At 65.9% G+C, this 12,609-nt stretch overlaps 1 protein-coding gene across 1 annotated transcript in view; it reads right to left on the bottom strand.

The window, feature by feature from the left end:
- LOC114072022 (filamin-C-like) overlaps positions 1–12,392 on the bottom strand; it is a gene marked incomplete at its 5' end in the record, with an annotated part of 16,708 nt that extends 4,316 nt beyond the window's left edge. The window contains 22 exons of the mRNA XM_027909933.1: positions 26–295; positions 1,451–1,711; positions 2,340–2,462; positions 2,560–2,712; positions 3,129–3,332; positions 3,694–3,855; positions 4,089–4,262; positions 4,379–4,507; positions 4,741–4,881; positions 4,967–5,054; positions 5,650–5,897; positions 6,001–6,024; positions 6,718–6,907; positions 7,062–7,218; positions 7,308–7,431; positions 7,823–7,990; positions 8,564–8,724; positions 9,155–9,317; positions 9,883–10,056; positions 10,772–11,369; positions 11,543–11,805; positions 12,275–12,392. Of these exons, the coding sequence (XP_027765734.1) occupies positions 26–295; positions 1,451–1,711; positions 2,340–2,462; positions 2,560–2,712; positions 3,129–3,332; positions 3,694–3,855; positions 4,089–4,262; positions 4,379–4,507; positions 4,741–4,881; positions 4,967–5,054; positions 5,650–5,897; positions 6,001–6,024; positions 6,718–6,907; positions 7,062–7,218; positions 7,308–7,431; positions 7,823–7,990; positions 8,564–8,724; positions 9,155–9,317; positions 9,883–10,056; positions 10,772–11,369; positions 11,543–11,805; positions 12,275–12,392 (4,093 nt within the window). The remainder of the gene's footprint in view (positions 1–25; positions 296–1,450; positions 1,712–2,339; positions 2,463–2,559; positions 2,713–3,128; positions 3,333–3,693; positions 3,856–4,088; positions 4,263–4,378; positions 4,508–4,740; positions 4,882–4,966; positions 5,055–5,649; positions 5,898–6,000; positions 6,025–6,717; positions 6,908–7,061; positions 7,219–7,307; positions 7,432–7,822; positions 7,991–8,563; positions 8,725–9,154; positions 9,318–9,882; positions 10,057–10,771; positions 11,370–11,542; positions 11,806–12,274) is intronic.
- Positions 12,393–12,609: the final 217 nt, after the last annotated feature.

Raw genomic sequence — 12,609 nt, 5'->3', positions numbered from 1 at the left:
CCCGTTCCTGGCAGACCCCCCGTACCTGGCGTGCCGGCCACGGCGCGCTGAAGGCCGGTGCCCCCCGCGCGCACCTTGTGGGCACCACCCTCTCCCAAGGGCCCCACGGTGAACTGGAAGGGGCTCCCGGGAACGTGCTGCCCCCGGAACTTGACGCTGACGGTGTGGGCGCCCGTCTCCTGGGGCACGAAGCGCACGCTGTAGACCCCCGCGGCCCCCGGCACCACCTCGGCCTCGCGCCGCTGCCCCGACGGGCTCAGCACCTGCGCCGTCAGCTCCTGCACCGACGCCTCGCCTGCAGGCACACACCTCGTCACCCCGGGCACCTGGGCACCCCAGCGTTACTTCGACATCACCCCACTGTCACCCCATCGCTACAGCACACTGTCACCCTGTCGCCAGGGCACCTGTCACCGCATCACTCCATCATCCTGTGAACCTGGCACCCTAACACTAGGGCACCCCAGCACCTCAGCACCCCATCTCCTCACTGACATGTCACCATGGCACCCCAGAAGAGCACCCTGGCACCCCAGCATCCTGTCACCCTGTCACTCTGGTGCCAGGGCACTGGGGTACCCCATTGCCTCATCACATCGTCACCATGGTCCCAGGGCACCCTGGCACCCCAGGACCCTGTCACCCCATCACTAAGGCGCCTTGGCCCCTCAGCACCATTGTCACCCCGTCATGCCATCACCCCACCACCCCATTACCAGGGCACCCTGGCACCCCAGCACTCTGTCACGCCGTCACTGTCACCTCACCATCTCCTGGCCCCAGGGTGCCCTGACATCCAGACACCCACCAGAGCCCATGTGCACCCCCTGTGCCCCTTCACACACAGGACACACGTGTGCTTGCCAGCGTGCAAATGCTCGCACAAGCACAGGCACATGTGATTTCGCACACTCATGCCAAGGGCACACACAACCCTCTCAGGAGGTGTGGACACACCACGAGCACACACCCCCTTGTGAGCAGCTGTGCACCCCGTGTGAGCACACACACCCCCCACGAGCAGGTGTGCACACCTGCTTGTGCAAAGGGCCAGCGCTGCCCCCAACTTCCGTGCACGTCCCCTCGCGAAGGGCAGCACCCCCCTGGTGAGCGTGGCAGCCCCTGTGCTTGTGCCAGGCAGCATCCCAGCTCCATCCCCAGGTGCGTCCTGGCCTCGTGCGAGGGGCACGTGCAGGTAGGAGCGGAAGGGCGCGTGCTGAGCCCTTGTGTGAGCACACACAGCCCCTGTGAGCACACGCAGACCCGTGCAAACGGGGCACTCCCACGTGCAAGTGTGCCCAGCCCCCGTGCAAGCCCAGTGCCCTGCCCTCGTGCAAACACCCCCACACGTGCCAGTGCAGCCTCTCCCGCTCGCCCAGCCCCCCCCCGTGCACCTCCATCCCTCGAGCAATCGCGCTGCCCCGCACACAATCCCCCACACAGGACGCACCCTCGTGTGCGCGTGCAGGGGCCCCGAAGGCGCCGATGCCCTCGCGGGGCCCGAAGGCCCCGAAGGTGCCGAAGGGCTCCGGAGGGGCTCGGGGGAAGGCGCCGCCCACGCGGGTCGACTCCTCCACGTGCACCTCGCGCGTGGTCTCCCCGCCGCGCGTCTTGCTGATCTCGGTGCGCTCCGTGCGCGTGTAGGTGTGGCTGCTGCGCGTGAACGTGCGCGTCAGCCGCTCCTGCGCCGACACCATCTGGAACCAGTTCCCTGGGGAGCGCCCCGCGGGGACACGGGCGGACAGCGGGGACACACGGGGACCACGGGGACATAGGGGGGAGCCACAGGACGTGGGCACGGGGAGGGAGAACAGAAGGGGCGCACAGAGGAGTGGTGGGGACACGGGGGGAAGTGGACAGAGACAGGGTTGGATGGATGCAGGGACGGATGCAGGGATTGGTGGAGATGCGAACAGGTGGAGACAGTCGTGGTCACGGGGGTGGAGACAAGGATGGACGTGGAGACAGGGATGATGGAATCGTGATGGGTGGAGACATGGGGTGGTCACAGGGATGGAAGTGAGGGTTGGTGCAGGGAGAGATGGAAACGGGGATGGATGTAGGGATGTATGAAGCCACAGGTGGATGAAGCCAGGGATGTACGCACGGACGGGGGTGTGGATGGAGGTACCGGTGGGTGGTGGCGCAACCAGAGGGAAGCACAAACAGAGGTGCAGATGCACGGAAGGACACGGACACAGGCACACAGAGGGGAGAGAAGGAAGAAAGAGGGAGAAGTCAGAGCTGGAATGGCTGAGAGGCATCTCAGCCCACGGAAGAGGAGGATGAGGGAAGATGAGGGAGAAGAGGAGGAGGAGGAAAAGGAAGGACAACACTACCTGGGATTTTGAGGTTGAGGTCACAGGTGCTACCAACGGTGGCGATGGAAGGTGCCTGCCGCCGGCGTGTGATGCTCTCCTTAATCCGGCCCTCACCCGTCACCTTCACTGTGAAGGGGCTCCCTGCAGGAGAAGGTCACCTCAGGGAGCTGTCACCCCCCCGGGGTCCCAGCACCCTGCACCGCACTCCTGTGCCCCCTCCCTGTCCCCCTGGTCCCACCTGGGACATGTTTGTCAGCAAACTTGATGTTGATGATGTAGTTGCCGGGCTCGGTGGGGCAGTAGGTGACCTTGCAGGTGCCGTCCTCCACATCCTCACAGTTGATGTCCACCTTGCTGGGGCCCTCAATGGACAGGCCTAGCCCACCATAGCCTGAGCGACCAGAGGGACACACTCAGAGGTGTCCCATGGCAGCTCTCCCCGTCCTGGACGTGGCCACACCATGGACATCATGCCAACCCAGCCATCAAAGCCACCATCCCATCCTGGCCACGGTCACACCACAGCCATAACCATGACCACCACCCCGTTCTGTGCTGGCCATACCTGTGGCATGGCCTTAGCCACCTCCCACCTGGGTGATGGCTATGCCACCACTGTGGTCACCACCCCATCCTGCTGGCTGCAGCTGTGGCATGGCCTTGGCCCTCAAATCATCCTGGCTACGGCCACACCACCACCACAGCCACCATCCAACCCAAGCCCCAGCGACCATCCTGCCTTGGCCATAACCACAGCCACCACCCCACCCTGGCCCTGGCCATGGCCAACTCTCCCCCCAGCCTCACCAGCGCTGCGCGTGTCCACGATGAACTCAGCCACCTCGAAGGTGTGGCCCTCCAGCAGCCCCTGGCCCCACACCTTGACCCGGCCGGCATCGCCGATCTCCGACTGCCCCACCAGGATCTTGAAGGGGCTGTTGGTGACGTGCTGCCCGCTCTTCCGCACGCTCACCACGTGCTCGCCCACCTCCTTGGGCGTGAAGGAGATGCCTGCGGGGGGACACCGCGGTCACACCCTGCCATCAACCCACAGCCACCGCCACCAGCCCTGGCCATCACCAACCAGTGACCATAACCACCAGCCCCTGGCCAGACACCCATCTCCTCCAGCCCTTGGCCACCACCACCAACCTCTGGGCAATTCTACCAACCCGTGGTCACCATAACTGTGTCCATCAGTCCCTCATGACCACCCACATCTCCTGACCATGGCCACCAATCCCTGGTGACCCAATGCCATGGGGCCACCCATCCCTGTGATTTCACAGCCCCCTCTCATGAGCCCCCGTCCCAGTTCTCCTGTGCCCATGTCCCTGTGTCCCTACAGTGTCCCTACAGTGTCCCCACGCACCGATGTGGCGGTTGGGCAGCCTCTTGAGCAGGCAGGGCTCCTCGTTGCCCGAGGGTGCGCGGATGGTGGCCGCCAGCAGGCTCAGGTCGGTCTCTGCGATCTTCAGCGACACGTCGGTCGAGGTGCCCACGTTGAGCTGGGACGTGCGCATGGAATCGTCCCCTGCAGAGGTGACGTCAGAGGGGACATCAGCTCCAGGTGGGAGGCAGGAAGGGTGGGGTCCCAAAGGTCCCAAAGGGACATCACAGCTGTTTGATGGGGTCCCAGTGGCCATAGGGAAGGTGTCCCCGTGACCCCACAAGTGTCCCCATGACAATGCCATAGTCCCCATGGCCATGTGGAGACCCCAAGGACCCCCAGGACCCCCAAGCCCCTGCTGTCCCCCCCCATCGCACCAGTGATCTTGGCGGTGAAGGGGCTGCCCGGGATGTGTTTGTCGTCGAAGCGCACGATGATGCTGTAGTCACCAGGAGCTGTGGGCAGGTAGGACACGGTGCACGTCCCGTCCTTGTTGTCCTGACAGGTGATCTCTGCCTTGGAGGGACCTTCCACTGCCAGCGACAGCCCACCTGGGGGTATGGAAGGCGTCAGGACGTGTCAGGAGGCACCAGGGGTCTCCAGCTCTACCCTGGTGGCACTGGGGGGTCCCCATGACCGTCTCAGCCCCCCCTTGGCCACCACTCACCCTCGCCGGCATCCTTGGTGACGATGGTGAAGGTGCAGGGCTTGTTGACCATGCCGTGGCTCAGCCCCGGCCCGTAGGCACTGACGTGGCGTGGGTTGATGGCGTCCACGTAGAACTGGAGGGGACTCCCTGGGGACACGGACAACGACAGTCAGGGGCCCCATGGGGACACGGACACCCCAACCCAAGGGGTGACCAACCAGGGACGCCAAAGGGACACCCCAGAGGGACATGCCACACCTTGGTGGGCACTCAACTCATGGGTGTCCAACCAGGGACCCAGCAAGGACACCTCGACACCAATCAGGGCACGGTGACATCGACCTTCCTCAGCCACCTCCCAGTGCCCCTCAGTGGCTCACCGGGGATGTGGTTGCCGTCGTAGCGGATGTCCATCTCGTGCAGCCCCTTCTCGGAGGGGGCGTAGTGCACCGTCACCGTCCCGTCCTTGTTGTCGGTGATGCTGGGCCGCGCCGTCTTCCCCGAGGGCATCCGCACCTCGCCTGGGGGGATATTTTGTCAGCAGAGGCACCAAGGGGGGCTGGTGCCTCACAGGGTGCTCCCTTTCCCCCCAGCCCCACCCCGTACCTGTGATCTCACCCTTCTGCACCGTGAAGGGGATGACGAGGTTGAAGGGCCGGAGGTTCTCGGCGGTGGCCGGGGGCTCATCCGTGGCCTGATTGTATGGCAGAGAGGAGGGTGAGAACCCCATGGTGGGCTCCCAGCCCCAAAGTGACCCTCACAGCCTCCAAATCCCACAGTGCCCACCATGACCCTGGCCCAATGTCACTCACCATGGTCACCCAACCCCATGGTTAGACCACGGTCTAACCCTAACCCTAACCCAGCATGGTCTTCCAACTCTCTTAGCTCCATGATGGCCACCATGGTCCTGTCACTGCCCCAGGGTGCCCACCAGGGTCTCACAATTCCACGACTCCCATCATGGTTACCCAACCCTGCGGTGCCCATTGTGCTCTTGTTTCTCCTCACTGGCCAACTCTCTGTCCCTTGGTGCCCACCACGATGTTCAACCCCACCACAGTCTCCCTGCTCCACGGTGTCACCCTGGTCTCCAAAATCTCTGTCCCATGGTGCCCATTGTGCCTTCAACCCTGCCCCTTGGATCCACCACGGTCTCCCAACCCCATGGCACCCACGGTGGTTCTCCCTGCTCCATGCCAGAGATCTCCCAAACTCTGCCCCATGTGGTGCCTACCCCAACCCCCCAGACTCCCAGAAACACCCCCCCTGCCCAGTCCCCAACCCACCAGGACGTGAAAGGGGCTGTTGGGGACGTGCTCCCCGCCGAAGCGGATGGTGATGACGTATTTGCCAGGCTCGGGCGCGGTGTAGAAGATGTCGAAGGTGCCGTCGTGGTTCTCCACCACGTCCACGTCCAGCTCAGCGCCGTCGGGAGTCGACACCTTGCAGGTGACCTTGCCCTGTCCCGCCGCCTTTGCGTCCACCGTGATCACCGTCTCCTCCCCAATCTGGATGGTGGGGCCCAGGCAGGCACCTGCGGGGATGGGCAGGGTCAGGGCCGTGGGGGGACCCCAAACCTACCCCCTCCCCAACTGCCCCCCCTCAGCCCCCCAACTTGCCCCCCCGGCGCCACTTACCCAGTCCATGGCCCCCAATGGATACTGCAAGAGAGACCAGGGAGAGCGGTGAGAAGGGGTTGGGGGGCTACTTGGGGGGGGCCGGGGGGGCCGATGGGGGCCGGGGGCTTCCGGGGGGGCCGGCACGTCCTGTCCTGGGGGCACCCGCTCATCCCCACTGCGCCATGGGGCAGGGCTAGGGGGCTCTGGGGGGTGCTGGGGACAGCAGTGGGGCAGGTGGGGGTGCTGGGGGGCAGTGGGAGGGTGACGAGGGCAGCGGTGGGGCAGGTGGAGGTGCTGGGGGGCAGTGGGGAGGTGCTGTGAGGCAGCAGTGGGGCAGATGGGGGTGCTGGGGAGGCAGTAGTGGGGTGCCAGGGGCAAGGCAGGGGTGTCTGGGGTAGGATGGGTGCTGTGGGGCAGCAAGGGGACACTGTGGGTCAGCACGTGGATGCCGTGAGGTAGGAGGGGTGCCATGGGGCAGCACGGGGACAACGGTGGGTCAGCAAGGGATGCGGTGGGCCAGCGAAAGGACACCACAGGGCAGTGAGGGGATGCCATGGGGCAGCGAGGGGACACCGTGGGTCAGTGAGGGGACACCGTGGGTCAGTGAGGGGACGCTGTGGGTCAGTGAGGAGATGCCGTGGGTCAGTGAGGGGATGCCGTGGGTCAGTGAGGGGATGCTGTGGGTCAGCGAGGGATGGCATCGATCAGCACGAGGACACTGTGGGGCAGCCCCACCTGTGACGAGGCACTTGCTGGCATCGCCGGCGGGCACAGCGAGGACGCGGAAGGGCGAGGCGGGGATCTCATCCCCCCCGTACTTGACGGTGCTGGTGTAGCGCCCCGGCACGTCGGGCACGTAGGACACCGTGTAGGTGCCGTCCCCATTGTCCCGGATCGATGCCTTCTTGGGCTGCCCCTCGGGGTCCTGCGGGTAACCCCCATCAGTGCCATATGCTCAGCACCCCGGTACGTGGGGGAAAGGGCACCCCATGTATCCCCCTGGCACTGAGCAGGATCTGCACCGTGAGCAGCCCTTGCCTGTTCCCCACATCCCCCCGTGTTCCCCCCCCTGCACTGACCAGGATCTGCACGGTGAGGAGCCCCTCGCCAGCGTCGCGGGCGTCGATGGTGAACTCAACGGGCAGGCTGGCGGGGATGCCCCCCGCGCTCAGCCCGGGGCCGCTCGCCCGCACCTTGCTGGCATCGTGGGCTGGCAGTGCTGTCACCTTGAAGGGGCTGTGGGGGGGTAGAGGGTAAGGGGGGGAGCAGGGACCCCCAGGCTCTGTGGGGGTCCTGTGTCCCCACCCCCCCGGGTGAGGTCTCACCTGCGTGGCACCTCCTGCCCTCCGTACTTGACGGCCACGGTGTAGGGCCCGTCGGTGGCCGGGGTGTAGGTGACCTTATGGGTGCCATCACCATTGTCTCGGACCTCCAGTGGCTCTGGTAGCCCTGTGGGGCAGCAGAACGTGTGGGGTGGTGATATGTGAGGAAGGGGGGGACATATGGGCGGGGGAACATGGAGGGCATAGAGCAGCATATGGGGCAGGACATCCCTGAGCAGGGAACTCCATGAGGCAGGAGACCCTAGGGAGGAGGGGAAGCATGGGGCTGGACATCCCGTGGAGCAGGATGCCCATGGGTAGGACACCCTATAGAACAGGGCACACCACAGGGCAGGACACCCTATGGACACATGGCATCCATGGGGTTGGACAAGCCACAACGCAGGACATCTATGGGTCAGGACATCCCAAAGACACCCTATGGACTATGGGATCCACTGGGTGTGGTTAGGACACCCCACAAGACAAGGCCTCCACCCCCCCATGTCCCCACGTACCGGCAGGCCCCAGCAGTGTCACCTCGAGGGCCGCACGCCCCGCGGCGCTGACATCCACGGTGAAGGTCTGGGGCAGCCGCGCACGGACGGTGGGGCCCAGCCCCGGCCCCGAGCACGTCACCTTCGAGGGATCCACGGCATCCCGCACCCGCACCCGGAACGGGCTCCCTGCACGGGGAGAGGGTGTCAGTGCGTGGAGTGGGCACTGTGGGGTGGGGCAGGGCGGGGACAGGAGTGGCATGGCCATTGGGCCAATGCGGGCATGGGGTCAGCGTGGGGATGGGGTCAGCATGAGGGTGAGGTCAGGGTGGCCCTGGAGTCAACATATCGATAGGGTCAGCACAGGTTGTAGGGTCAGTGTGTTCATCATGGGCATGGGCACAGCGTGGGGCCAATGTGTTCATGGGGGTGACACGCCCATGGGGCCAACACATATGTAGGGTCCACATGGCCACGGGTTCAAAATGGGCATAGGGACAGCACAACCAGAGGGTCAGCGTGGCCATGGGGTCACCGTGGGCGCAGTGAGTGCATGCCCATGGGATCAGCGTGGGCCTGGCATGGACACGGGCACAGGCACAGTGTGGCTATAGGGTCATTGCGGGATATCAAAGGGCCACACCCATGGGGACAGCACAGGCAGGGGATAGCTCGGGCACGGGGCCACCATGGTGTCACCACAGCCAATTTACACCCACCAGGACCCCTCTCCCACCCACCCATTCCCATGTCCCCACCCACCGGGGATGGGGTGGCCGCCGAAGGTGATGTTGACGTCGTAGTCGCCGGGCGTGAAGGGGACGTACTCCACCGCACAACTCCCGTCCTTGTTGTCCTTGCAGGACATCTTGGCCTCCGAGGGACCCTCGATGGCCAGACCCAGCCCCCCGGTGCCCGCACCCCTGGGGGAAAACCACCGCTCAGGGAGGGTGACACGGGCACGGTGGGACCATGGGGGAGAACAGCCGTGGTGGGGAGGTGGAGGTGACACAGTGGCAGAGAGATGGAGGTGCCAGCTCCATGGCAAGGGGAGGGAGGTGCCACCAGCAGTGAGGCAGTGAGGTGGGGGGGCCATGCTGGTGGCAGGGAGATGGAGGTGGCACACCGATGGCAGAGGGGATGCCTGGTTGGTGACAAGGGATGGAGGTGGCACCTCCGTGTCAAGGGGACAGAGATGCCTTTGGTGATATGGGACAGAGGTGACACCTCCTTGGCAGGGGATGGAGATGGTGGGTTGGTGGCCTGGGACCGAGGTGACACCTCTGGGGGGAGGCCTGTGGGTGTGGGGTGGTGGCAGGGTGGGAGCTGAGGGGCTCAGGGGTCAGTGCCCACCTGGTCTCCACGGTGAAGTGGTTGGCTGTGCCCACCAGGCCGCCCTCCAGGCCGGGACCGTGTGCCCGCACGCGCGTGGGGTCACAGCCCTCGGTCACCCCCACGCGGAAGGGGCTCTTCGGGACCGCCACATCGTCGTATGTCACCTCCACCCGGTGCAGCCCTGGGACAGGGACAGTCACACACTGCCCATAGCGAGGGGGTTTCTTGGAGAGGGGCTGGGGGCTCTCAGGGGATTTGAGGATCCCTGGGTGGGGCTCTGGTGGAGGTTGGGGATCTCTTGGTGGGTTGGAGGTGGTTCTTAAGCGGTTTTGTGGGGATTTCAGGGAATTTGGGGTCCCTGGGTGGGGGTTTGGAGGGTCTCAGGGACTTTAAGAATCTCTTGGAGGGGAGGGTCTCAGGAGGTTTGGGGGTTCTTGAATGAGGTTTTGGGGGGGTGGTTGGGGGTCCCTGAGTGTAGTTCGGGGCTGTCTCAGGTGGTTTGCGGGTCCGTGGTTCTGGGGGTTCAGGGGGAATTGAGGGGGTTCCACATTTGGATGTGGTTTGGGAAGGTCCCTCTCTAGGGGTCCCCCAATGCGGGACAGAGGATGCCTGGCCAGGACTTGGGGTCCCATGGGGGTGTTGGTGTCCTGGGGGGGGTGCAGAGAGAGTCCCTGTCGGGGGGCTCAGGGTTCCCGGGGGTTTCCAGGGGGTGCTGGGGTTCCTGGGGGGCTGTGGGGGTCCCTCACCTTCCTCGAAGGGTGTGTACTCCACGCGGTAGGTGCCATCGCCGAGGTCGGTGACGAAGGTGTCGATGGGGGTCCCCGAGGGGTTCAGCACCCGCGCCCGGACGTGGGGCCCCCCCGCGGGGGCCAGAGCCCGCGCGTCCACCGTGAACTCAGTGCCCACCTCCCGCAGCACCCCTGGGGGGCACAGGAGAGTCAGGGGGGGCCCGGAGCTCACCTGGGGGTCCCTCCCTGCGCCCCCCCAATACCCATGGCCCTCTCAGCACACACAGGGGGTTCAGGGGTGTCCTGGCACACCCCCACGGCCCCATCTCGCACTCTGTGAAACCCCAGAGTCCGCCATCCCCCCATGGGAGAGCTGAGTGGGGGAAGCCACGGAGACCCCTGAACAGTGGTGGGGTTAGGGTTGGGGGCACAGGGGAGGAGGTGCCTGTGGGGTGCCCAGGAGACCCTCCATGAGAGAGGGTGCCCGTGGGGAGGGGGTGTCCATGGGGTGCTCAATCAGGAGGAGATGTCGGTGCCCATGGGGATGTTCGTGGCCATGGGGTTTTCCATGCAAGGAGGAGAGGTCCGTGGGGTGCAAACAGCCCACCCCCAAGAGATGGGATACCCATGGGGTGCTCACAGGGACAAGGAGACCATGGGGTTGGGATGCCCGTGAGTGGGTGCATCCATGGAGAAAGGACACCCACAGGGATGGGGTGTCCATGGAGATGCCCATGGAGGGGAGATTCCCGTGGTGATATCCATAGGGAAGACGTGCCCAAAGGGATGGAACGCTCTTGGGGGAGAAAGTCCCCATGGGGAGGAGGTGCCCACATGGATGGGGAGGAGATCCCTGTGGGAAGGGAGGTGCCCGTGGTGAGCAGCCCCTGCGTGGCCGCCCCCTCACCTCGCGGCTCCACGCCTTTGCCGTAGACCTTGACGCTGCTGGTGTCGACGGCCGGGTCGACAGTGACGCGCACGGGGCAGTTGGGGACCGGGAGGCCGCCGTAGTTGATGGTGATGGTGTAGGCACCGGCGCAGGCCGGGGTGTAGGTGATGGCGTAGGTGCCGTCGCGGTTGTTCTGCACCAGCACCTCGGCCTTGGCGCCAGCCTCGGAGCGGATCTCGATGGTGAGCTCGGCCTCGCCGGCCTGCGAGCAGTCCACGGAGAAAGCGGCCGCCTCGCCCGCGCGGCCGCGCTCCAGCCCCGGCCCCGACGCCGTCACCTTGGCCGGGTCGAAGGGCGCCGTGACCGCGGCCGTGAAGGGGCTGCCCGGGATGTGGCGCCCGGCGAAGAGGATGTTGATGTGGTACTCGCCGGGCACCGTGGGCAGGTAGGACACGGCGCAGGAGCCGTCCCCGTTGTCCTGGCACTCGATCTTGGCCTCGCAAGGCCCCTCCACCGTCAGCCCCAGCCCCCCGCTGCCAGCGCCCTGCGTGGCGATGGAGAAGGGCGCCGGGACCCCCACACGGCCGCCCTGCAGCCCCGGCCCCGAGGCCACCACCTGTGGGCACAAGGACACGGGGAGGGGGGGTCAGGAGGGACAGAGACGTGCGGGCATCAGGGGGGACACAAGGACACGCGGGGTGCCAGAGGCACCGCTACAGGCAGAGGGACACGTGGGGTTCAGGGAGGACATGCAGGGGTCACGGGGGGCACACAGGTGTGCCAGCTCACCTTGGAGGGGTCGGGGGGCAGCAGTGCCTCCACGGGGAAGGGGCTGCCCGGCACTGGGTGCCCATCGTAGGTGATCTCAACGCGGTGGGGCCCCTCCTCGGAGGGGGTGAAGCTGACGGGGTGGGGGCCCCCGGGGGGCGCAGGCGCCACCGTGCAGGGCACGGGGCGGCGCGAGGGGCCTGTCACCTTCACCTCCAGGTGCCCCTGGCCCCCCGCACCCTGAGACTCCACCTGGAACTCCTGCACCTGTCCCACCTCCGCCTCTGTGGGGGAATGGGGGTCAGGGGGGCACCCTGCGCTCAGGGGGGGGGTCACACACATGCCCCTGGGGTGCCCCCAGATCCTCCATGGCGAACCCCACACCCAGATATGTCCCCCAGACCCAGGGTGTCCCCCAGACCCACCCCTACCCAAGAGTGTTTCCCATCACGTCCAGGGTGTTGTGCCACCTACAGGGTGTGTCACCCCCCCTGCCATGCCCCCCACCCACGGGTGTCCCCCATATCCAGGGTGCCCTCCACCCACAGGGGGTCCTCTGCCACATGCTGCCCTCCATCCCCAATGCCCCTGCTGTCGTGTGCCCCAACCCCATGATGAACCCCACAGCCAAGGGTGGGCCCCCCATCAGAGTGCTCCCCATATCCAGGGCCCCTTCCCACACTGTACCCCACATCCAGAGCTCTCCCCCCACCAGTGCCCTCCCCAGTGCCCCCCCCCGGTGCCCCCACTCACTGCTGTTGAGCCCCTGCACCTTGACCTTGCCCAGCTGCAAGGGGGGGGCCACGGTGACAGGGAAGGGGCTCTTGGGAATGGGGTCTCCTCCGTAGGTGACCACCACGGACATGGGGCCCTGCGGGGACACCACCACCTCAGGGTGCTGCTGGGGGACACTGGCACCCAGCAGCGGGGCAGGGCACCCACAGAAGGGTGCTGAGGGTCACCCATGGGTGATGGAGGGGGCAAAGTCCCAGGGATGGGGGGTCATTTGTTGGTCTGGGGGTGCCCTGTGACTAGAGCCTGTGTAGGGGTGTAGCTGCCCCACGGGAGTACCCACAGGGGTGGGGTAT

Source organism: Empidonax traillii, unplaced genomic scaffold, assembly GCF_003031625.1.
Source record: "Empidonax traillii isolate 1590-97213 ecotype Southwest subspecies unplaced genomic scaffold, ASM303162v1 scaffold2534:size70782, whole genome shotgun sequence".
NCBI lineage: Eukaryota > Metazoa > Chordata > Aves > Passeriformes > Tyrannidae > Empidonax > Empidonax traillii.
The sequence above is the reverse complement of the archived record's forward strand: the minus strand, read 5'-3'. Positions and strand labels throughout refer to the sequence as shown.